This window comes from Sminthopsis crassicaudata, chromosome 6, assembly GCF_048593235.1.
Source record: "Sminthopsis crassicaudata isolate SCR6 chromosome 6, ASM4859323v1, whole genome shotgun sequence".
Taxonomy (NCBI): domain Eukaryota; kingdom Metazoa; phylum Chordata; class Mammalia; order Dasyuromorphia; family Dasyuridae; genus Sminthopsis; species Sminthopsis crassicaudata.
Genome location: NC_133622.1, coordinates 156168994 through 156193684, shown reverse-complemented (window position 1 = coordinate 156193684; position 24691 = coordinate 156168994). Strand labels below are relative to the sequence as shown.

Sequence of the window (24691 nt, the reverse complement as noted above, 5' to 3'; positions counted from 1 at the left end):
TAAAAAAAAAGAAAGCTTTCACCAGACTTATTTCTCTTTTTTGACACAATTATTAAACTAGTTAGATGAGGATGCATATTATTGATATAACTTGCCTGATTTTAGGAAAGTTTATGATAAAGTGTCTCATTCTATTCTTGTGAAGAAGATGGGGAGATGGATTAGATAATAAAATCAAATAGAGTTAGAACTAGATGTATGGCCAGTCACAAAGAATAGTTGTTAAGAGTCCAGTGCCATCATGACTGGAGGATTCTAATACAATGCTCCTGGTAAGGGCATGGAAGGAAAAGGGAGAGACAGACAGACAGACAGAGACATACCCAAACACAGACACACACAGAAAGACAGAGACACAGAGAGACAGAGACAGAAATAGACAGATGATTTTATGGTATATATAGCATTTTAAAATAAACAAGTAAATGAAACATAAGATACCATACTAAAATGAATAAAGCTGTTTGATCCAATCCAAGTAACAAGTTTAGTATATTAGTATACTTTTAAAAGACCATTGTTTTTTCTATACAAATATATAAATTTGTAGAAGATCTACCAACAGCCAAAGAAAATGATAAATGATCTGATAATCTGGTGGGAGAAGAAGAGAATGATAGCAAGGGAGAAGAAGGAGGTGTGTTAAGATAACAACACAACAAATTTATGTCTGTTTATATAATCCTTTTCTTTTTTCTGCCAAACATCACAGAAGAAAAGTGGCAAAATAGTGGGGTGAGTGAAATCAAATACAAAAGAAGGTTCATCTGAAATAGAGAAAGCCATTATATCTAAAAATAAATACTTTGTGTCTCAGTTTTTGAAGTTTTGAAATGCTTTTCCAGTTTCAAATCGAATTCAGAGTCACTGTCTCACAGTTATACCCCCATTGTCATGGGGCAATTCCTATAGGATTTTGGGGTAATTGCACCAATAATTCATAGCTGTTTTCCTCTGCCCTCCACCTAATTTTGACTTTATAGATGTGGTCATATATAACTGCCACAAATCTGTGAGCATATCAAGTACATTTCAGAAAATAATACTTTAATTATTTCAATTTCCCAGAATAAAGGAAAAACACCCTGATTATCTAAGTATAGGAGTATAATTTTCACTCAGATAAGATGAACATTTATTTGTTGTCAAGGCAACTCTCATTCTAAAGTGTGAGAATAAGTCTCTAACTCTTCTGAAGAATGAAGAGGGACCATTTGCCAAGTATTACTCTTTCCTTACTATCCCCTCCCTGTCTCCAAAAAGAGATAAGTACAGTTTTTCTCTGTTTCCCTAAGCAATATGAGGTTTGATTGATGTAGAACAATCTAGTTTTTAGAACTCCCAATAGGTTTTCTCTAAAAATGAAAAATATAAAGAAACAGTTGGCTTTTGTGAATGTTCACATTTCTTCTCTGTTTTCTTCCAGGAGCAGTTTTTTTTTCCCCAGAAGTGCTGATGGTTTTGTAAAATAGCTCATTCTCTTTTCAATATTCTCTTTTCTCAACGTTCTCTTTATTCTCTATCTGACCACTACTTCTCACTTTTTCCAGATTTTTGTCCAGGTCACACTCATTAATTACGGGGCATTGTCCTGAGTCCTCCTCTCTTCTTCTATATATTACACTTGATAATCTCATCTATTTCCAAAGATTCAATTATCAATTCTCTATTTAGGATTCTCAAATCTATTTTATCTAGAACCTTTCTGTTGACTCCAGTCTTATATCTTTAATTGCTTATTTTGAACTGGATATCCTAGAAAGATCTTAAACTCCAAAACAAAATTTGTAATCTAACTCCCAAATATTCTCTTTTCTAACCAGTTACTTTCCCTTCTTTCTTCTGACACTACTATCTTCTCATCCTAGAATATTACAATACCTCCCTATTAGCTTCTCTTTGCCATTCATAGTCCTCTCTACCTTGCCAATCTTATTAGACCTCTTCCTATTCACTACAAAAACACTCTTTATTTAATGACACTTGCCTCTTTGCTATTCCTGAAATAAGATATCCATGGCTATCCTCCATGCCTGAAATTCACTCCCTTCTCATTTGCCTCCTGGTTTCCTTTGAATATCACCTAAATTTGTACTTTCTCTACCAAAGAGGTAACTGGTAGATTGTTTTTAATTTCACTTTCTCTCTGGGTCTAATAGTTGTGGACATTTTTCATTGATAAATTTTTTTAAATATGCTATTTATAATTTTATGATCATTTCTTCAGGGCATACAAAATGATCTTTTTATCTGTTTTTAAGTCAATTGTTTTTTATAGGTGATGCCTTACATTTTTCCCCTATTTTTTTATTTCTCATTTTCCCAGAGACTTCTTTCCATTTGAAAATTTTTACTTAGCTAATATTTTGTATTTCCATTACTAAACTACTTATTTCCTTCTGCTTCTTTCCTCTAGAACTCTCATTTCACTTAAAATATTATTTTAGCTGCATCATTTCTTCTAGTAATTCTAACAAAAATTTAGTCACTTCTCCTAAGTTTGTATCCAGAGCATCCCTAGGTCTATAATATATATTTTTTATCAACAAGACCGTATTTTATTTCATTTTCCCAGCATTAATTCCTGTATTGGACTTTGTATCAGGATCAGGTTTTGTACATTTTTGGAAGGAATTCTGGGAGTCTTCTTTGGTCCTGATCTATCTGTATGATTTTCCACTTCTTCCTCCAGGTATTGCTTTCTGTGCTCTACAAAGAATCTTCAGAGTAGTTCAGTACCAAACTGCAGCCTGATCCAGATCATGGCCAGGTCATTGCTCTCCCAATCCAATTTATATAGACTCCTCGGGCATATTGTTAGATCAGAGTGATATAGTTGCAAGCTCCACAGAGAAAAACTGTTTCTGTGTTAAAATTCTTCTATAAACTGCACTCCTATATGATGGATGGATTCTTCTCCCAGTACATACAGGTTTCTTACTATCTCCTTGTCAGGACTTGGTCTGAACTTGAAAAAATCAGCTAGCATAATTTTCCTTGGATTTCTTAATCAATACTTAGTATAGTACTTTTTCCATATTTGATGAAATAATTTTGGGAGGCCTGAACTTTACTGTTCCCTTTCATTCTACCATCTTGAAGCAGTCTTTTGAGCATGTAATTTGACAATTGTATAACTTCAGTACAAAGATGGATTTAAGGAAAAAAATGTGAAAATCATCTTAGAAATTCCTAACTTCAATCCCTGTTTAGATAAGTTGCCATTTTAAAATTTATATTGGGAAGCAAAAATGTGTTCTAAGTATCTTATGTCTACTCAATTCCAAATAATAATTTTATTCTATAGAAAAAAAAGGTAAATTTTATCCTGTTGTCAAGGGAATTTGATAAGGTCAATTGAGTCAATTAAGGCACTCTATCCATTTGATAATGGGATTATAGGACTTTTATATATAGAAATAACTTATTTGCAGGATATATATTACAAGACTTTAAAGTAGTACATTTTAATTCCTATATAAAAGGATCCAGAAATTAGACTGAGAATTAAGAGAAATGGTGGATTTGCCCCCTGGCAGGGATAACTCAGTGATTTTTAAAATTTATTGAATTGAAAAGAAAGTCATCTGTTAGAAAAGAACTATCTTTTTAAAAAATTTATTATTTTAGTTTCCCACATGTAAAATCAATTTTAATATTCATTTTTGTTTATTTATTTATGTTATTTTTATTTTTCCCAATTATATGTGAAAACAATCGGGGGGATTATATATGTACATTCATTTTTTACATATGTCCATATGAATCATGCTGAGAGAAAAATCACAACAAAAGGGAAAATAAACAAGCAAAAGAAAATCAGAAGACAAAATAGCTGAAAATAGTATGTATTATTCTAGATTCAGTCTCCATAATTCTATTTATGGAGCAGGTGGTGTTTCCCATCCAAAATTTATTGGGACTGTTTTGAATCACTGAACAAAGTTTATCATCATTGATCATCACACAATCCTGTTCTTGTATGTAATGTTTTCTGGTTTTTGCTTGCTTTACTCAGAATGAATGCATGTAAATCTTTTCAAGCCTTTCTTAATCAGCCTGTTTATTATCTTATATGGAAGAATAATATTCTATTACTTATATATACTATATGTTACTCAGCCATTACCCAACTGATGGGCATCTACTCATTTTCCAATTCTTTGCCACCACAAAAAGAGCTGCTACAAAAATTTTTTGCACATTTGAGTACTTTTGCCACTTTTATGATTTGTTTGGGATACAGATCCAATAGAAATACTGCTATAACAAAGGCACAATTTGATAGCCCTTTGGGCATAGATCCAAATTGCTCTCTAGAATGGTTGGATCATTTCACAGCTCCACTATTAGTGTCACACTTTTTCCACATCCCCCCAATATTTATCATCATATTTTCCTGTCATCTTAGCCAATCTCAGAGATGTGAAATGTATCTCAAAGTTATTTTAATTTGCATTTCTCTAATCAATAGTGATTTAAAGCATTTTTCGTATGACTATAGATGGTTTTAATTTCTTTATCTGAAGATTATTCATATCCTTTTACTATTTACCAATTGGCAAATGACTGATATTCTTATAAATTTGACTCAGTTCTCCCTATGTTTTAGAAATAAGTCCTTTATCAGAAATACTGCCTGTAAAATTTCCCCCCAGATTTCTGCTTCCATTTTAATCTTGGCTGCATTGGTTTTGTTTGTGCAAAACCTTTTCATTTAATGTAATGAAAATTATTTAACTTGCATTTCATAATGTTCTTTAGTTCTTCTTTGGCCATAAATTCTTCCCTTCTCCAACAATCTGATATCTGATAGGTAAACTATCCCTTGCTGTCCTAATTTACTTATAGTATCACTCTTTACGCCTAATAATGTAGTCATTTTGTTCTTATTTTGATACAGGATGTGAAATGTAGGAATATGCTAAATTTCTGATATAATATTTTCCAGTATTCCCAGCAATTTTTGTCAAATTGTGAGTTCTTATCCCAAAAGATAGAGTCTCTATCAAACAGATGATTATTGTCATGTGTATCTAATCTATTCCACTGATCACCACTCTATTTCTTAGCCAGTATCAAATAGTTTTGATGATTGCTGCTTTATAATAAAGTTTTATATTTGGTACTGCTAAGTCACCTTCCTTTGAATTTTTTTCCTATTAATTCCCTTGATATTCTTGACCTTTTCTTTTTCCAGATGAATTTTGCTATTTTTTGCTAGATCTATAAAATATTATTTGGAAATTTGAATGGTATGGCATAGAATTCCTATTTAATTATAGTAGCTCAATCTAGCCATGAGCAATTGGATATTTTTCCCAATTGTTTATATCTGACTTTATTTGTATGAAAAATGTTTGTATTTGTGTTCATATAGTTTCTGAGTTTGTCTTGGCAAGTAGATACCCAAATATTTTATTTTGTCTACAGTTATTTTAAATGGAATTTCTCTTTCTCTTGCTGCCGGGTTTGTTGGCAATATATAGGAATGCTAATAATTTGTGTAATTTTTTTTATATCTTGCAACTTTGCTAAAGTTATTGTTTAGAGTAGTTGTTTTGATTGATCTTCTAGGATTCTCTGAGTATACCATCATATCATCAGCAGATAGTTTTATTTTCTCATTGCCTACTCTAATTGCTTCTATTTCTATTTCTTTTCTTATTGCTAGAATCAACATTTCTAGCATAATATGAATAATAGTGCTGATAAAGAACATCCTTGTTTCACTTGTGATTTTGTTGGGAATAATTCTAATTTCTCCCATTTGGAAATAATACTTGCAGATGGTTTTATAGAAATGCTACTTATCATTTTAAGGAAAACTCTATTTATTCCTATGCTCACTAACATTTTTTATTATATATTTTTTATAATATTATCCCTTATATTCATTTTTCCAAATTATCCCCCCTCCCTCTACTCCCTCCCCCCGATGACAGGCAATCCCATACATTTTACATGTGTTACAATATAACCTAGATACAATACATGTGTGTAAATGCCATTTTCTTGTTGCACAATAAGCATTTCACTAACATTTTTAATAGGAATAGGTATTGTGTTTTGTCAAGGTTTTCTGCATCTCTTGGGATTACCATATGATTTCTGTTAGTTTTGTTATTGGTAAGATCAATTATGCCAGTAGTTTTTTTTTAAATATATATTATGTATATATATATATATTATAATATATATATAATATATATTGAACCAGCCCTACATTCCTGGTATGAATTCCAATTGGTATATTATCCTGATTAAAAATTGTTATAATCTCTTTGTTAATATTTTATTTTTATAATAACCATTTATTTTTCCAAACACATGCAAAAATAATTTTCAACATTCATCTTCGCAAAACCTTGTGTTCCAAGTTTTTCTCCCTCTCTTCCCTCTTCCTTTAGACAGAAAACACTCCATTATAGGTTAAACATGGGCAATTCTTTTGAACATATCTTCATATTTTTCATGCTACAAAAGAAAAATCAGATCAAAAAGGGAAACAAAAAACAAGAAAAAAAAAAAAAGCAGACAGTACCACAACCAAGAAAAGGTAAAAATAGTAGGTATTAATCCATACTCAGTCTCCATAGTTCTCTGTGGTTGGAGATCGCTCTTTCCATCAAAAGTTTATTGCAATTGCCTTAAATCACATCATTGCTGAAAAGAGCCAAGTCATCACAGCTGATCCTCACACAATCTTCTTGTTGCCATGTACAATTTTCACTTGGTTCTACTTACTTCACTTAACATCAGTTCGTGTAAGTCTCACCAGGCCTCTCTGAAATCATTCTGCTCATCATTTTTAAAAGAATATAATATTCCATTCCATTAATGAGCCATTCCTCAACTGTTGGGCATCCACTGTTTCCAGTTCCTTGGCACTACAAAAAAAGAGTGCTACAAACATTTTTGCATATGTGGGTCCTTTTCCCCCTTTTTATGATCTCTTTGGGATACAGATCCAGTAGAGACATTGCTAGATCAAATGATGAGCACAGTTTTATAGCCTTTGGGGCATAATTACAAATTTCTTTCCAGAATAGTTGGAACAGTTCACAACTCCACCAATAAATTATTAGTGACCCAGTTTTCCCACATCTCTTCTAACATTCATCATCTTTTTCCTGTCATCTTAGTGAGTCTGAGAGGTGTGTAGTGGTACCTCAGAGTAAAGTACCTCTTAATTTGCATTTCTCCAATCAGTAGTAACTTAAAGCATTTTTTCACATGATTGTCAATACCTGAAGATTGTCTGTTCATATCATTTGACCACTTACTGATTAGGAAATGGCTTGTATTCTTATAAATTTGAGTCAATTCTCTATATATTTTAGAAGTGAGACCTTTATCAGAAATATTGGCTGTAAAATTTTCTCCTAGCTTTCTGCTCCCCTTCTCATCTAGTATGCATTGGTTTTGGTTGTAAAAATACTTTTTAAATTTGATATAATTCATATTATCCATTTCGCCTTTCATAATGTTCTCTAGTTCTTCTTTGGCTACAAATTACTCCCTTCTCCACAGATCTGAGAGTTCCCTTGTTCTCCTATTTTACTTATAGTATCAGTCTTTATCTCTAAATCATGAACCCATTTTGACCTTATCTTGGTATAGGATGTTAGATGTTGGTCATTTCCTAGTTTCTGCCATACTGTTTTCCAATTTTCCCAGCAATTTGTTTCAAACAGTGAGTTCTTATCTAGAAACTAGAGTTTTTGGAATTATCAGACATTAGATTACTATAGTAATTGACTATTGTATATTGAGAGCCTAACTTATTCCATTGATCCACTATTGTATTTATTAGTGAGTACCAAAACCAAATGGTTTTGATGACTGCTGCTTTATAACATAGTTTTATTTTCCTTTGCAATGTTTTTCATTAATTCCCTTGAAATGTCTTGACAGGTAGACTTCCAAATATTTTATATTATCTACAGTAATTTTAAATGGAATTTCTCTTTGTATTTCTTGCTACTGGACTTTGTTGGTGATATATAAAAGTGCCAATAATTTATGTGGGTTTATTATATATCCTGCAACTTTGCTGATGTTATTAATTATTTCTAGTAGTTTCTTTAGTTGAATTTCTAGGAAATCATCATATCATCTGCAAAGAGTGATGATTTTGATTATTCATTGCCTACTCTAATTCCTTCAATTCCTTTTTCTTCTCTAATTGTTAAAGGTGACATTTTTGCTATAATATTGAATAGTAGTGGTGATAATGGGCTTCTTTGTTTCATCTCTGATGTTATTGTGAATGCTTTTAGTTTATTCCCATTACATGATGCTTGCTAATGGTTTTAGAGATATGATACTTATAATTTTAAGAAAAACTCCATTTATTCTTATTCTCCCTAGTATTTTAATAGGAATGAGTGTTGTATTTTGTTAAGTGATTTTTCTTCATCTACTGAGATAATCATATGATTTCTGCTTGTTTGATTATTGCTATAGTTAATTATGCTGATAGTTTTCCTGATGTTGAACCAGTCCTGCACTCCTGGTATAAATCTTAATTATTTATAGTATACTGTTCTGGTGATAAGTTGCTGTAAACTCTACTAATATTTTATTTAAGATTTTTGTTTCAATGTTCATTAGGGAATTCAGCCTATATTTCTTTTCCTGTTTTGGCCCTTCCTGGTTTAGGTATCAGCAGAATATCTGTAACACAAAATAAATTTGGTAGCACTTCTTCCCTATTTTTCCTAATAGTTTATATAGTATTAAACTATTTTTAATTTGATATTAAAATTAATTGTTCTTTAACTTTTTGATAGAATTTACTTGTAAATTTAACTGGCCTTGGAGATTTTTTCTTAGGGAGTTCAGTAATGACTTGTTCAGTTTCTTTTTCTAAAATTGGACTATTTAAATAACTTATTTCTGTGGAGGAGGAAGGAATTTGTGTCCAAAGGAGAACTAGAGACCATTATTGATCACAAAATAGAAAATTTTGATTACACCAAATTAAAAAGTTTCTGCACAAACAAAACTAATGCAAACAAGATTAGAAGGGAAGTAATAAATTGGGAAAACATATTTGCAGTTAAAGGTTCTGATAAAGGCCTCATCTCCAAAATATACAGAGAATTGACTTTAATTTATAAGAAATCAAACCATTCTCCAATTGATAAATGGTCGAAGGATATGAACAGACAATACTCAGATGATGAAATTAAAACTATTTCCACTCATATGAAAGTGTTCCAAATCACTATTGATCAGAGAAATGCAAATTAAGACAACTCTGAGATACCACTACACACCTGTCAGATTGGCTAAAATGACAGGAACAAATAATGATGAATGTTGGAGGGGCTGTGGGAAAACTGGGACACTGATGCATTGTTGGTGGAATTGTGAAAGAATCCAACCATTCTGGAGAGCAATCTGGAATTATGCCCAAAAAGTTATCAAACTGTGCATACCCTTTGATCCAGCAGTGCTACTACTGGGCTTACATCCCAAGGAAATACTAAAGAAGGGAAAGGGACCTGTATGTGCCAAAATGTTTGTGGCAGCCCTTTTTGTAGTGGCTAGAAACTGGAAAATGAATGAATGTCCATCAATTGCAGAATCATTGGATAAATTATGGTATATGAATGTTATAGAATATTATTGTTCTGTAAGAAATGACCAGCAGGAGGAATACAGAGAGGCTTGGAGAGACTTACATCAACTGATACTGAGTGAAACGAGCAGAACTAGGGGATCATTATACACTTCAACAATGATACTGTATGAGATTGTATTCTGATGGAAGTGGATATCTTCAACATAGAGAAGAGCTAATCCAATTCCAATTGATCAATGATGGACAGAATCAGCTACATCCAGGGAAGGAACACTGGGAAATGAGTGTAAACTGTGAACATTTTTTTTGTTTGTTTTTCTTCCCAGATTATTTTTACCTTCCAAATACAATTCTTCCTTTGCAACAACAACAACAAAATTCAGTTCTGCACATATATATTGTACCTAGGATATACTATAAGATATTTAATATGTATGGGAATGCCTGCCATCTAAGGGAGGGCGTGGAGGGAAGTAGGGGAAAAATTCGGAACAGAAGGGAGTACAAGGGATACTTTTGTAAAAAAATAAAATAAAATAAAATAAAATAAATTACCTATACATATGTACTGTCAAAAATATTGTAATTATAAACATTAATAAAAAATAATAAATAAACAAATAAATAAATAACTTATTTCCTTTTCTGTTAATCTGCGAAATTTATATTTTTGTAAGTATTCATCCATTGCACTTAGATTATCAGACTTAAGGGCATACAGTTGGACAAAATACCTCCTAATTATTACTTCACATTCCTCTTCATTGATAATAGGTTCACCCTTTTCATTTTTGATACTGGTAATTTGGTTTTCTTCTTTCCTTTTTATAACCAAATTAGCCAAAGGTTTATCTATTTTGTTTGTTTTTTCATAAAATCAACTTTTAGTTTTCCTTATTATTTTAATAGTTTTCTTATTTTCAATTTCATTAATCTCTCCTTTGATTTTCAGAATTTCTAATTTGTTTTTTAATGGGGGGGGCTAATTTGTTGTTTTCTAGCTTTCTTAGTTGCATTCCCAATTCACTGACCTTTTCTTTCTTTATTTTATTCATGTAAGCATGTAGAGATATAAAATTTCCCCTAAGAACTCCTTTGGCTGTATCCCATAAGTTTTGTTATTTTGTCTCATTATCGTCAGTTTTTGTATGGGTGCTATATGCCACTGAGAAAAAAGGTATATTCCTTTCTATCTCCTTTCAATTTTCTCCAGGGTCTCTCATATCTAACTTGTCTAAAATTCTGTTAGCTTCCCTAATTTCTTTCTTGTTTATTTTGTGGTTAGATTTATCTAATTCTGATAGGGGAATTTAAGGTCTCCCACTAGTACAGTTTTGCTGTACTTGACAACTTCTTCTATAAGAATTTAGATGCTGTACCAATTGGTGCATATATGTGTAGTAATGGTACCACTTCATTGTCTATGATCTCTTTTACAAGATGTAGCTTCTTTTCTTATCTCTCTTAATTCTACTTTTGTTTTTGCTTTGTCTGACATCAGAATTGCTACCCCTACTTTTTTGGTTTCAGCTAAAGTATAATATATTCTATTCCAGCCTTTTAGTCTTATTTTGTGTTTCAAATGTGCCTCTTCATCTGATATAATTTACCTTTTTTTTTTTTACCTCACTTTTCTTGCACCCCTAGTACAATCCTTTCCCCACCCCTTAATGTCTTTTTCTTTAATATCATGACATCAGAATCAGTTTATATTCACACCCTCTGTCCATATATGCCCCCTCTAACTGCTCCAATAAAAGATATAGTTCTCAAGAGTTACAAGTATGATTTTTCACCTTGGGGATGCAAATAATATAACCTTTAAATTATATGATTTTTTTTTCCTTTCCTATTTATCTTTCTATTCTCCTCTTGATTCCTGAGTTGTAGATCAAATTTTCCGTTTAAATCTGGTCTTTTTAATAAAAATGATTGAAATTCCCTTACTTCATTGAAGATTCATCTGGAAGATGATATTCAGTCTTATTGGGTAGTTGATTCTTGATTTTAATCCCAGGTCTTTTGCTTTCTGAAATATAATATAACCAGGTTTTCAGGTCCTTTTTTTTAGAAGCTGCCAAATCCTGAATAATACTGACTGTGGCTCCTTGATACTTAAATTTTTGTTTGTTTGTTTATACATTTTTTCTGACAGCCTGCAGTATTTTTTTCTTTTGAAATTATGGTTCTGAAGTTTTGCAATAATGTTTCTTGGAATTTTTTTATGCTTCCTTCTGAAGATGATCAATGGATTTTTAATAACTATTTTGTTTAGTTCTAGTATGTGAGAGCATTTTTTCTTGATCACTTGAAGAATTCTATGAAGGCTCTTTTGTTAGTCATGCCATTCAAGTAGACAAATAATTTTTAAATTATCCCTCCTGGATCTATTTTCCAATTAAGCTGTTTTTCCAATGTGGTACTTTACATTGTCTTCTATTATTTTCATTCTTTTTTAGTTTGTTTGACTGAATCTTAATGTCTTACAGAGTCATTAAATTCTACTTTTTAAATGTATGATTTTCTTCAGTTAGCTTTTTATTTCCTTTTCCATTTAATTAATTCTACTCTTAAAGGTGTTTTCTTCAGTGGATTTTTTTTCCATTTGGCTGATTGTGTTTTTAAGGAATTGTTTTCTTCAGTCAGTTTTTGTTCTTCCTTTTCCAAGTTGTTGACCCTATCTTGCATATGTTTCATTGCTTTTCTTATTTTTTCTTCTACCTTTCTTATTTAATTTTTAAAATCCTTTATTAGCTCTTTTAAAAAGGCTTCTTGGATTTGATATCAATTCATATACATTTTTGAGGTTTTCTTATGTAGGCATTTTGTCCTTACCTGAGTTGGTGTTTTTGTCTTCCCTGTCACCATAGTAGCTTTCTATGGTTAAAGTTCTTTTCTGTTTCTTGCCCATTTTGTTTCTTTGTTTCTTTTTGTCCTATTCCATGGCTTTTAAAATATTCCTCAGGTACTGAGCATACTATCCCAACTATCTTGTTCAGTTTTGAGCCTGGGATTTGAGCACAGGGGCCCCTTGTACTTGGTGGCTTGCTCACAGCAGAGGGTAATACAACATAGTCTCACCCATTGTTGCCTGGTTTCTTAGGCTGGCAATTTGACTTCTATACTGGGACTGAAGGCTGCCCTACTGGTCTGCTCTAGTACTGTTTTACTGAGTTAGGACTGAGGATCTCAATTGCTGATCTGCTGTTATTAAGACCCTCCCACTGGTTTTTCTAGACACAGTCTGATCTGGGCCTTTCACCCTAGAGAGACTGACCTTTCTTGTGTCCTACCAGTTTTGAGCTGGAGAATGGTTTTATTTCTTCTTTTTCTAAGCTCTGTCACTCCAGACCATTCAGAGGCTTGGTTTTATGTAGTTTTTGAGGAAAACTGAGAGAGGTCAAGCAATTTTCTGCCTTCCCCTTAACAATCATTTGTAATTCTTCAAGTACCAAATTTTCTCTCTTCCTCATTCCTCACCCTCATAATTGAGAATGGAAGCAATTTAATATAGTTTTATATATACTCAGGCAAAACATTTACAAATTAGTCATGTTGTTAAAAAAAAAATCATGAACTCTCTCCCCAATCAAAAAAAAATCTTAAGAAAAATAAGTATGTTTCAATCTGCTTTGAGACTCTCTTCTCTGGGGTTGGATAGGATTTTTCATTACAAATTCCTCAGAGTTGTCTTGGGTCATTGTATTGCTGAGAATAGCTAAGTCATTCACATCTTACAATATTGCTGTTAATTTGCAGACAATACGTTTGTCTTTGCATCGACTTATGTAACACTTTTAAGCTTTTTCTGAGAGTATCCTACCATAAATAGTTTTTACCTAATAGTATTTTTCCAATTACACGCTAAAGGTTGCTTTTAACATTTATCTTTGTAAGATTTTGAGCTCCAATTTTTTTTTTCCTTTTCTTTCCTCTCCTACCTGACAGGAAGCAATCTATCATGTAATTGTACAAACATATTAGCCATATTTTCAAATTAATCATGTTCCTTTACAAAAGGGAAAAAATATTATGAGAAAGAAAAACAAAGCAAAAGGAAGTGAAAATAGAATGCTTCAATCTTCATTTAAACTTCATAGCTCTTTCTCTTGAAGTGGTCTGCATTTTCCATCATGAATTCCTTGGAATTATCTTGGATCATTGCATTTCTGAAAAGGGGTAAGTCTACCACAGTTGATCATCACACAATGTTCTTGTTCTGCTCATTTCACTCAACATCAGTTCATGTAAGTCTTTCCAGGTTTGTTTGTTTGTTTGTTGAAATCTGCCTGCTCATCATTTCTTATAAAACAATAGTACCCATTACATTCATATATCACAACTTGTTCACCTGTTTCCCAATTTATGAGCATCCCTTCAGTTTCCAATTTCTTGCTACCACAAAAGGATCTGCTACAAATATTTTTGTGAAATAGCCTAATAATTCTAAAATAAATTTTTCATTTTTACTTTACAGATTGTTTTTTAATAATAATAACTGCATATAATCTGAGCTCTTAAGCTCATTGGTATGGGATTCACTTCTCATTGGCAGAGATGATTGCTCTAAGTCTACGTGACGTGAACATGATATACTTTCAGTTTTCTTTTTTGGTTTCATGGTCACTGCTAGTAACAAGTCAATATGGTCACAAGTAGGAATTGCTTCCTAATTACATGACTGTCAACTGGAGTTCTTTATCCTTTTCCCTATAAGATGAGTGGACTCTATCAACTTTCTGAGAGACTGAGAGCCCAGTCAATAAGAAAGAATGTGGTAAGCAGTCTTGGAATAACTTCATTCAGGTTCACATTTTTATATCTTAAGGAAACCAGGAAAAAGGAATTTTCTGGAGCCAGCTCCTCCTGCTTTCACCCCACCTCTAAATATATCATTTAATTTTCAGAATATTTATGTCTCAGAAATGTTAAAATTGCAAAACTGGGCTCAATTATTTTGTTGATTGCCTAATCTTAAGAAAGTGAAATAAAAAATATTGATGAAGATTAAGTGTGATTTAAGTGATTTAAGATTTAAAGTGTGTTCTTCATTTTTTGGAAAGCTGAAAAGCTGATCATTAAACATTATTGGTAAACATTTACCAATATATTCCTACTTGGAAGCTGTACCATCATGACTTCAGTTCCCTGGGAAGATTCAACAATAATTATGGAGCTTGAGATCTTAACAGTTTGGCTAATAAAGTCTTAAGAACTATTTCCTTGCTGTGTAAAAATTTTTTATTTTAATTTTTATTCTTTGACTAGCCAGGGGGCAGTAGGGAAACTATGCTAGATAATAATCCTATTATTTGTGAGTCTGAAATTGATGACCAAGTTCATAAATTTTTCTTCTCATTTTTTTTTGAAAATAGATTTAAGCTTTACATAAGAAGATGTGCAGCAATTACTGATGTTCCTTGCCATTCCTCTTATTTTAAGCACATTTATTATGAATTATGCTATAACAAAAGTCCTATTTGTTTTTCTTTTTTATAGGGCACTAGCTAGTGCAGGCAAAGATCTAAGAGACAATTTTTTGAAAGCACTAGCACAAAGGGAGGATGACAACCGTACTGGAAAAGTAACTGTGAGTAACTATGAAGCAACATAATGTAAACTACACATAAACCAAATCCAGGATTATTGGTATAATTATCACCAAAAATAATTTAATTAAAATTAATAAAAGTCTTTTATGACAATAAATTTTATTTTATTTTCATGTCTTCATTTAATATTTAATTTTAGTTTAGAATTTTTTTTTTCCTTCAAAGATAGGAAATAAAAATTTACAGAAATTATTTTTATTGAAATTTACAACACTTTAAAGTGAGAAAGTGACTTGTGAATTTAAAATTTCCTCCATGATTGACATCAAAATAATGGTTTTGAATATCAGAATAGAAGATATCTGGAGAAATAATTTAGAATTATTTCAATCCAAGTGAAGTAGTCTTCTTAGTGGAGTCAAATGGGAAATGTGATACTTTTCTATGCTGTTAACAATATTCCAAAAGAATATATTTTGCAGGATACTGTTGGATATATAATACATTTTACTGATGATTTTTTTTTTACCAAGAAATAATCTTGTAAGGAGAGAGTTTGAATTTTTCTCATTGTACAGCAAGATCAAAGTCAGAGGATATCCCAGTATCACAGTCGGAGTGCAATTTCCTTTAGAGGAGATTCTTATTGTGTCTAGGTACTATAGAAAGATTTTCCCAGTTCCTAAGCTTCCACATTCTCTTCTCTCTTGGCAGCCCCCCCCTTTCAATTATATAAATAAGTAAAAATAAGCATTTAAATCTTAGTCACTTAGAGGAAGAGAAAGTTGGCTTTAGGTTTTGAGCCTTTTCTCCATGGCTTCTTGCTATCACTATTGTTGCTGTGAGAGGGTAGAGTTATATTGCATCCCCTTATCTCACTACAAGTCCAAGTTGCAAAGCTGGCAAAAACCATGTTCTTAAGAAGATAATGCTTTAAAAGAAATTAGAAACTGTTTCTCCTTCCTTTTTTTTTTATAACCCACAAAGTAGACAGATTTTTCTGGCTCTAGTGCTAATCATCTTAGATATACAGCTCCTTCCATGTTCTTTATTATACCCAGCCCTCAGATATAGAGACCAAGGGATCATTTGATGATACACATTTTTTAATCCAGGGAATAGAACATATGTAGCTTAACTAAAAGGGGTCATAAGTGTACTCCATAGGATGAGCCCCTATGATATAAATAATGTAATTTTAAAAAAGAGAGCAATTAGTCATATGATAAGAACAATAATGGATTAAGAGCCCTGTATAACTCTCCTTTTTATTCATGTATATATATTTGTCCATGTCTATATTTCAGCTGTATTGTATTCATTATCATATCATGAGAGACTGTCCAATGTCATTGTGGAATCCATGTATAATGTGGTTTTCTTATGCCCTAATCCACCAAAATTAGGTTTGCTATTACTGTTTTTCTACCAGAACCTATGAATCCATAGGTACAGGAAACTCCCAAGTTGGAAATTCTCTCATTAATGCAACAGGTACTCTATTTGAACTTAAAGTCTCATAGAGTTCTTTGGGGGCTCTAAAAGGTTGATTTATAGATGGTCAGATAACTAACAAGTTTCAGATACAGGATTTTGAGACAGATCTTGGTGAATTTATACTCCACATCATACTGTCTCTCTAGTTTAATAAACTTCTCAAAAACAAAATGGGCTGATTTTGCATTGCCTGTCCTTTATGAATCTATACTAAGTCTTATTGATCATTGCTGCCTTTTGGCAGTACATAGAACTCATTCCTTTAGAAATATGCTCTAGAAATATCTTTGAGAAAAAAAAGAAATTTACTGATCTGAAAATGGCGTCAGAAAAAGCCTTCATCCTTTCTGAAATTCAAAACAATATTAAAACCTTTGTTCATCTTTAATAGCACCTTATCAGTATTCCACCATTTCCAGAGACCATCATCAATAGTTCACCAGTCACATCCACCCAATTATTTTTTCATTATGTAGTTCTAAACCTGAACTTGATCTCCGTTGGTACTCTCTTGCTTACCATTTAACTATTCATTTTGGCCTTCAGTATCTTGTTAATAACTTTTCTTCAATAGGATATCCCAAAAAATCTCAATATAGTTTTTAAGCTATCAAAGCTTAAAAGTTTTTAACAAATTACTCATTCTTATCTGATAGAGTTACTTAGGAGGAAAATCAAAACCAAAAGAAACCTTGACAGATTACTATAAGGGATTAAATATGACTACTTGTCAGTTGTCTGATAATCAGACAAATTCCTAAAAATCTCATCCTTAGGTTGGTTATGACCACAGATACTGTCAGAGAAGAGAAAGTATGCTTTGCCATATTGAAGAAATTCCCACATCACCAAACATTTGAAATATTAAAAAATTCAAAATATACTAGTTAGAATCCTCAATTTTGAAGAGTTTTATATTTCTTTAAAGTTTTGCTTAATTTTCTTTTGAGGATTACTACAGTCTGAAAATTGATTTGGTCTCCAAGAAATATTATTGTCATATGGTTTTGAGACTCCTTTTTCTTTTTAAAAATATTTATTTTGACAAAATATATTTATATTAATTCTTTCCAGGGCAAAAAAAACCAAACAAACAAAAATTGAGAGGATGCCCATCAATTGGGCTTAATAAACTGTGGTATGTGCTTATGATGGAATATTATTGTTCTATGGGAAATGATGAGCAAGATGTTCTTAGGGGGAAAAAAACCCTAGAAAGTCCTCCATGAACTCAAGCAAAGTGCAATGTACTTGTATACAAAGTGATAGCAATGTTCTGAGATGACCAGCTATGATTGACTTTGCTATTCTCATTAATACAATCATCCATGACTACTATGCTGAAAAACCTTATCCATACCCAGAGAAGAAACTGGTGTCATCATACAGATTGAAGCATTTTCTCTTTATCTCTATCTTTCTCCCTTTTTTAAACTTAATTTTTCTTGAGGCTTTTTATTTTCATTAGGGTGAGAGATCTGGTTTTCTTCACAACTTTACTTTTATGGAAATGTTTTGCATGACTATATAAATGTTTCTTTTTTTTTTTTTTTTTTTAATTTTTTATTTTATTTTATAATTATTACATTTTTTGACAGTACATATGCATGGGTAATTTTTTACAACATTATCCCTTGCACTTACTTCTATTCAGATTTTTTCCCTTCCTCCCCCAACCCCCTCCCCCAGATGGCAAGCAGTCTTATATATGTTAAATATATTACAGTATAATTTAGATACAATATATGTGTGTAGAACCGAATTTTTTGTTGCACAGGAAGAATTGGATTCAGAAGGTAAAAATAACAGTTTACATTCATTTCCCAGTGTTCCTTTTCTGGATGTAGCTGGTTCTGTCCATCATTAATCAATTGGAATTGGATTAGCTCTTCTCTATGTTGAAGAAATCCACTTCCATCAGCATACATCCTCGTACAGTATCATTGTTGAAGTGTATAATGATCTTCTGGTTCTGCTCATTTCACTCAGCATCAGTTGATGTAAGTCTCTCCAAGCCTCTCTGTATTTCTCCTGTTGGTCATTTCTTATAGAACAATAATATTCCATAACATTCATATACCATAGTTTACCCAACCATTCTCCAATTAATGGACATCCATTCATCTTCCAGCTTCTAGCCACTATGAAAAGGGCTGCCACAAACATTTTGGCACATACAGGACCCTTTCCCTTCTCTAGTAGTTCCTTGGGGTATAAGCCCAGTAGTAGTATGGCTGGGTCAAAGGGTATGCACATTTTGATAACTTTTTGGGCATAATTCCAGATTGCTCTCCAGAATGGTTGGATTCTTTCACAACTCCACCAACAATGCATCAGTGTCATAAATGTTTCTTAATTGTAGGTGAGGAAAAGGAAGAGAATCTAGAACTCAAAAAATTTAAAAACAAATATAATTTTTAAAAAATTGAATGTAACTGGGGGAAATTATTAAATAAATAAAACAAAAAAGAATTTAAAAATTTTGATGCTATTTTATTTTTTCAATTACACATAAAGACATATTTTAGCATTCATTTGTATAAGATTTTTGAATCCCAAAATTTTCTCTGTCCTTCCCCTCCCCTCTTCCTAAAAAGGTAGGCAATTTGATATAGGTAATATATGTGCTATTCTATAAAACATATTTTCATACTGCTCACAGTTGTGAAAGAAGAAACAGATAAAAAGGAGAGAAAACATACCACAAAAAGAATGAAGTGAAAAAAATATGCTTTGATGTGCTTTCAGAGTCCATCAGTTCTTTATCTGGATGTGGATAGCATTTTCTTTTTGGAGTTATGTATGTGGAGTTACGTCTTGGATCATTGTGGTGCTGAGAAGAGCTGAGTAATTCACAGATGATCAATACAAAATGTGGCTCATATCATGTATAATATCTGCCTGGTTCTACTCATTTCACTTTGCATCAGCTCCTACACATCTTTCCAAGTTTTTTCTGAAATCTATCTGTTTATCATTTCTTATTGCACAACAGTATTCCATTACATTCATATACCATAGTTTGTTGAGTCATTTACCAATTGATGAGCAGCCTCCCAATTTCTAATATTTTGCCACCATGAAAAGGACTGCTATAAAAATTTTTGTACGTGGGAAGTATTTTTTTCCCTTTTTAATGATGTCTTTTGGGTACAGAGCTCATAGTGGTAGTGGTGGACAAAAGGGTATGCACACTTTGGTTGCCCTTTGGGCATGGTTCCAAATTGCTCTTCAGAATGGTTGGATCAGTTCACAACTCCAACAATAGTACAGTTGTGTCTTGATTGTCCCATATCCTTTCCAACATTTATCATTTTCCCATTTTATCATATTAGCCAATTTGATAGGTATGAGGTGGTACCTCAGATTTATTTTTATTTGTATTTCTCTGATCAAAAGTGATTTAGATAACTTCATCATATACTTATAGATAGCTTTGATTTCTTCATCTGAAAACTACATGTTCACATCTTTTAATCATTTGTTAATTGGAGAAAGCCCTGTGCCTTCTTATGAGTTTAACTCAGTTCTCTATATATTTGAGAAATGAGGTCTTTATCATAGACACTTGCTGAAAAGATTGTTCCCAACTTTCTGCTTTCTTTCTAATCTCAGTTGCATTGGTTTTGTTTCTGCAAGACCTTTTAAACTTAATACAATGAAGCTATTTTATATTTTACATATTTCATAATGTTCTTTTATCTCTTGTTTGGTCATGAATTCTTTCCTTCTCCATATATCTGACAGGTGGAGTGCTCATCCAATTGACTTTTGGTATTACCCTTTATGTCTAAATCATATACCATTTTTGTCAGTTGCCCAATTTTTATTTTTTTATTTTTATAATAGTTTTAATTTTTCAAAAATATATGCAAAGATAATTTTCAACATTCACCCTTGCAAAACCTTATGTTCCAAATTTTTCTCCTTCCTCCTTCCCTCTCCATCTCCTCTCTTATTTAGACTGCAAGTAATCCAGTTCTTCTAAACATAGTACCACATTATCATGCTGCACAAGAAAAATCAGAAGGAAAAAAAATGAGAAAGAAAAAAACAAACAAACAAACATCAACAACAAAGGTGAAAATGCTATGTTGCAATACACATTCAATTCCCATAGTCCTCACTCTGGGTACAGATGGCTCTCTACATCACAAGTCTATTAGAATTGACCTGAATCACTACATTGTTGAAAAAATCCACATCTATTAAAATTGATCATTTTATAATCTTCTTGTTATTGTGTACAATGTTTCTGAAAGCATCTCACTGATAGTTTTTAATAGAACAATAATACTCCATAACTTCATAAACCATAACTTATTCACTCATTCTCCAACTGATGGGCATACATTCGATTTCCAGTTCCTTAACACAACAAAACGAGCTGCTATTTTTTTACATGTGAATCCTTTCCCCATTTTTATGATTTATTTTTGATATAGATCCAATAGAGACATTGCAAGATCAAAAGGTGCACATAGTTTGATAGTCCTTCAAAAATAGCTCTAAAATTCTCTCTAGCATGGTTGGATCAGTTCACAACTCCAGCAACAATGTCTTAATGTCTTAGTTTTCCCACATCCCCTCCAACATTTATCATTATCTCTTCTTACCATCTTAGCCAATCTGAGAGATGTGAAATGGTACCTTAAAGTTGTCTTGATTTGCATTCTCTAATCAATAGTGTAAATCATGTACCATTTTGACCTTGTCTTTATATATAATGTGAGATATTAAACTATCAAAAAAGCATACATTTAATATTTCTGCCTTCCTACATTTAATTGAGAAATTTTTATCCTCAAATATGGTCAATTTTAGTGTATGTGCCTTATACTGCTGAGAAAAAGTATATTCCTTTCTGTTCCCATTCAGTTTCATCAAAAGTCTGTCACTGAGACTCTTTTAAACTGTTTTGGAACTTCCAGTTGAGAAAGAGAAAGGCAGACAGACAGAGAAACATTAATTCTGTAAGTTAATGAATAGTCAGTAGAGACTATTATATTATATAGAGCATATTAATTAATTCTATTCTATGAAATAACCAAATGAGGAAACTCCTTCTATCATACATATAGATAACTTCTCTGCAAGTTACAGTTTTATAATATTTTCTAGATCATGAGAGGTTGTGATTCTTCTAGCCATACAGTCTGTAAAATTCAGGATTTGAACTAATGCCTTCCTGGTTTTCAAGGTCTATTAATTGTTTTACACTGAAATAAGAGAAAAAAGAGACAAAAATGAAGACAGAAAACACTGATTTGGTAAAGAAAAAATTTTAAAACGTTATAAAAATAATTAAGTTGTTAGTTAATTTGATACCACAATCAAAAAAACAGAATTCACAACAAATTAAAAGAACACAAATAAATAAATACCAAAAAAAATTGACAAAATAATATGCCTATTTGTTTTTAGAATTTTTATATTAGCCTCAAGAATACATATTTCCAAACCCAAATGTACCAGATATATAATATTTAGCATAGTCAATATTCTGGGTTCATAGAACGACTAAAAGTGAAGTTTATCTGTTTTCCCCAGCCTTCCAATATTTTTGATTGTCGTTCTTTGCCAGCCTGATAATATGAGAGAGAACCTAAAAGTTTTTTAATTTCTATTTCTCTAATTAGTAACCTAGACTATTTTTATGCTTATTGATAGCTTAGATTGCTCCCTTTGAAAATTGACATTATCTTTTGACCATTTTTGTATTTGGAATAATTCTTAATCTTTTTAACTTTAAATCAGTTTCTCATATATCTTACATGTTTTTGTCATCTGACTCTTTGTGAGCCCATTTGGAGTTTTCTTGGCAAAAAAATTCTGGAATAATTTGCCATTTCCTTCTCCAGCCTAGTGGGAACTCCAGTGAGCTACTTACCTTAATTATTGAAATTACTATCATGATTTATTATATTTTTATTATTCCTTATATTGAACCAACTCTGCATTCCTTGTTAAAAATCTAACGGGTCAGCATTTAAGAATTTTGAGTTTAAACCTTTCAGACCATTATCTAGAACTCCCAGGTATTAACAAACCACTAGATGGAAACCACCACTTTAGAGTTAAGATAAGATTCACTTTGCTAATCCAATTAGAAAAGATTTAGAGGCCTAATTCAAGGTTATTTCTGATTCTAAAATTTTCTAAAAGTAGCAAGATTGTCCATGTTGATTTGGGGATACAACTTCACTAGAAAGCATTCTCTTGATCATTTGATTTTATAATATAACAATTTGAATATCAAAAAGTCTATAAACAAATTTTTCAGTTGCCTAGCCAGAATTATGCTACTGTTGTATTTCTTATACAATTATTGAAATGGCCATAAACTAATAATTTTTTGCTTTACTGATTAGAGGTGAGAGTAGGGATTAGGAAAAAGGAATAGGAAAATGCTTTTCCTGTCCAGAAATATATGAGAATAGAAATTCAGACATGATGCTATTCAAAATTGGTAATGTGGAACCTATTGACACTTATTTTCCCACAGAATATTGACTATGCAAACAGTTATTAGGCTGGGTCATTTTGACTTTGAAATGTGTATTATTGAGCTAGTATAAAAGCACTGGTTACAGCTCATTCCTTCACCATCACTCAAAGAAAGCACTGTATCTGAGTCTGAAAAATCTGTGAATGAGGCAGTTCCTAATATACCCATTTCCTGTGTTGAAATCTCAATGAAACAGAAGATTGTGTTGTATATGACCCAAAACATTGTGTTGACATGATCTTTCCCCTCTTTGCTATTTTCAAACTTCTATAAAAATGCAGCCTTTCAAGAAAAAGAAAGTATTGTGAAAATTTTTATTTCCCTTTTAACTGAACCCATGTTTGTACAATCAATAAACCCCTATGGAAATTGTATGACATAAAGATCATGTTTTAATTTCAAACAAACATGTCTGTGTTTGGAAAATGAAATGTATATCAAATCCCCTTTCTATTAAAAGGAAGAACATTAAAAAAAAAAAACCCTAAACTTTGTATTTCCTGGAATTAGTTTTGTGATATAGTGTAAGATTCATAGTTTCAGTTTTTTGCACCTTTCATGAGGGAAAATGTCACTGCTTCACTAAGTTAAACTTTGGGGGACAAAAAACATCCACTCATGTTAACTACCTTCCATTTCATATCTACATTTTAATTCAAAAATCCTAAAAAATGTATATATAGAGAATTACATACATAATAACGATAGTTTTTATTATTCATGTAACTATATGTCTTATTTCTGATATGAAAATACAATTAATCTTATGTTAAAAATGTAATTAAATCACCTAATATGAAAACTCTTAGAAACTTCTGTAAATTCTATATCCTTGTTTCATTTACAAAGATCTACCCAGAAAATCAGAGAATTTCTCTACTCACATAGTAAAAGATAATTCAATTATTGAGTAAAGAACCTTGTTCCCAGTAGAGATCAATATTTGGTTTGTTTATAAATTCAACAATTTTTAAAAATCTTTACTCTGTGAAAAGCATCTTTCTAGATGTCATATTTGTTAGGTACCTGGACAAATGAAATTAGTATGCTCTGTCATCAGTGAAGACTTTGTGTCTCCTAAATAAAATAAAATAAAAGAGAGAGAGAATCAGCTGTTTAATAGAGAACCAAATGAAACTACCGAACAGTAATGAAATCAAGCTTTTTCCCCCTATTATAGTAATACAGGAGGGACAGGTTGTCATAATAGTTAACAAGCACTCTTCAGAATCAGGAAGATCAGTTTCAAACTAAATGCCTGGTATGTGTATGATTCTAGGTAAGTCACTTCACCTTTCAGTACCCCAGGCAACTTTCTAAGTTCATAAATTTAAAAGCAGGTTTTAATCTGTTTTGGTAGAATAAGTTTCCTTATCTGGAGTTCCCAAAAGTATAAAACCACAGTTCCATGAATAACAACAAATTATGCCACATTGGCAAAGATCTAGGTTAATGAGCAGCTTCAGGATATTGGTTTTTCAGATGACAAAATTACAAGGACTATTAATAGTTTACTACTTTACAAAGCAAAAAATGAAGTTA

General features: G+C 31.8%; 1 protein-coding gene across 1 annotated transcript in view; it reads left to right on the top strand.

The window, feature by feature from the left end:
• Positions 1–24691, top strand: part of CFAP299 (cilia and flagella associated protein 299) — a 449964-nt gene that overhangs the window by 168242 nt on the left and 257031 nt on the right. The window contains exon 3 of the mRNA XM_074273112.1: positions 15092–15182. Coding sequence (XP_074129213.1) covers positions 15092–15182 — 91 coding nt within the window. The remainder of the gene's footprint in view (positions 1–15091; positions 15183–24691) is intronic.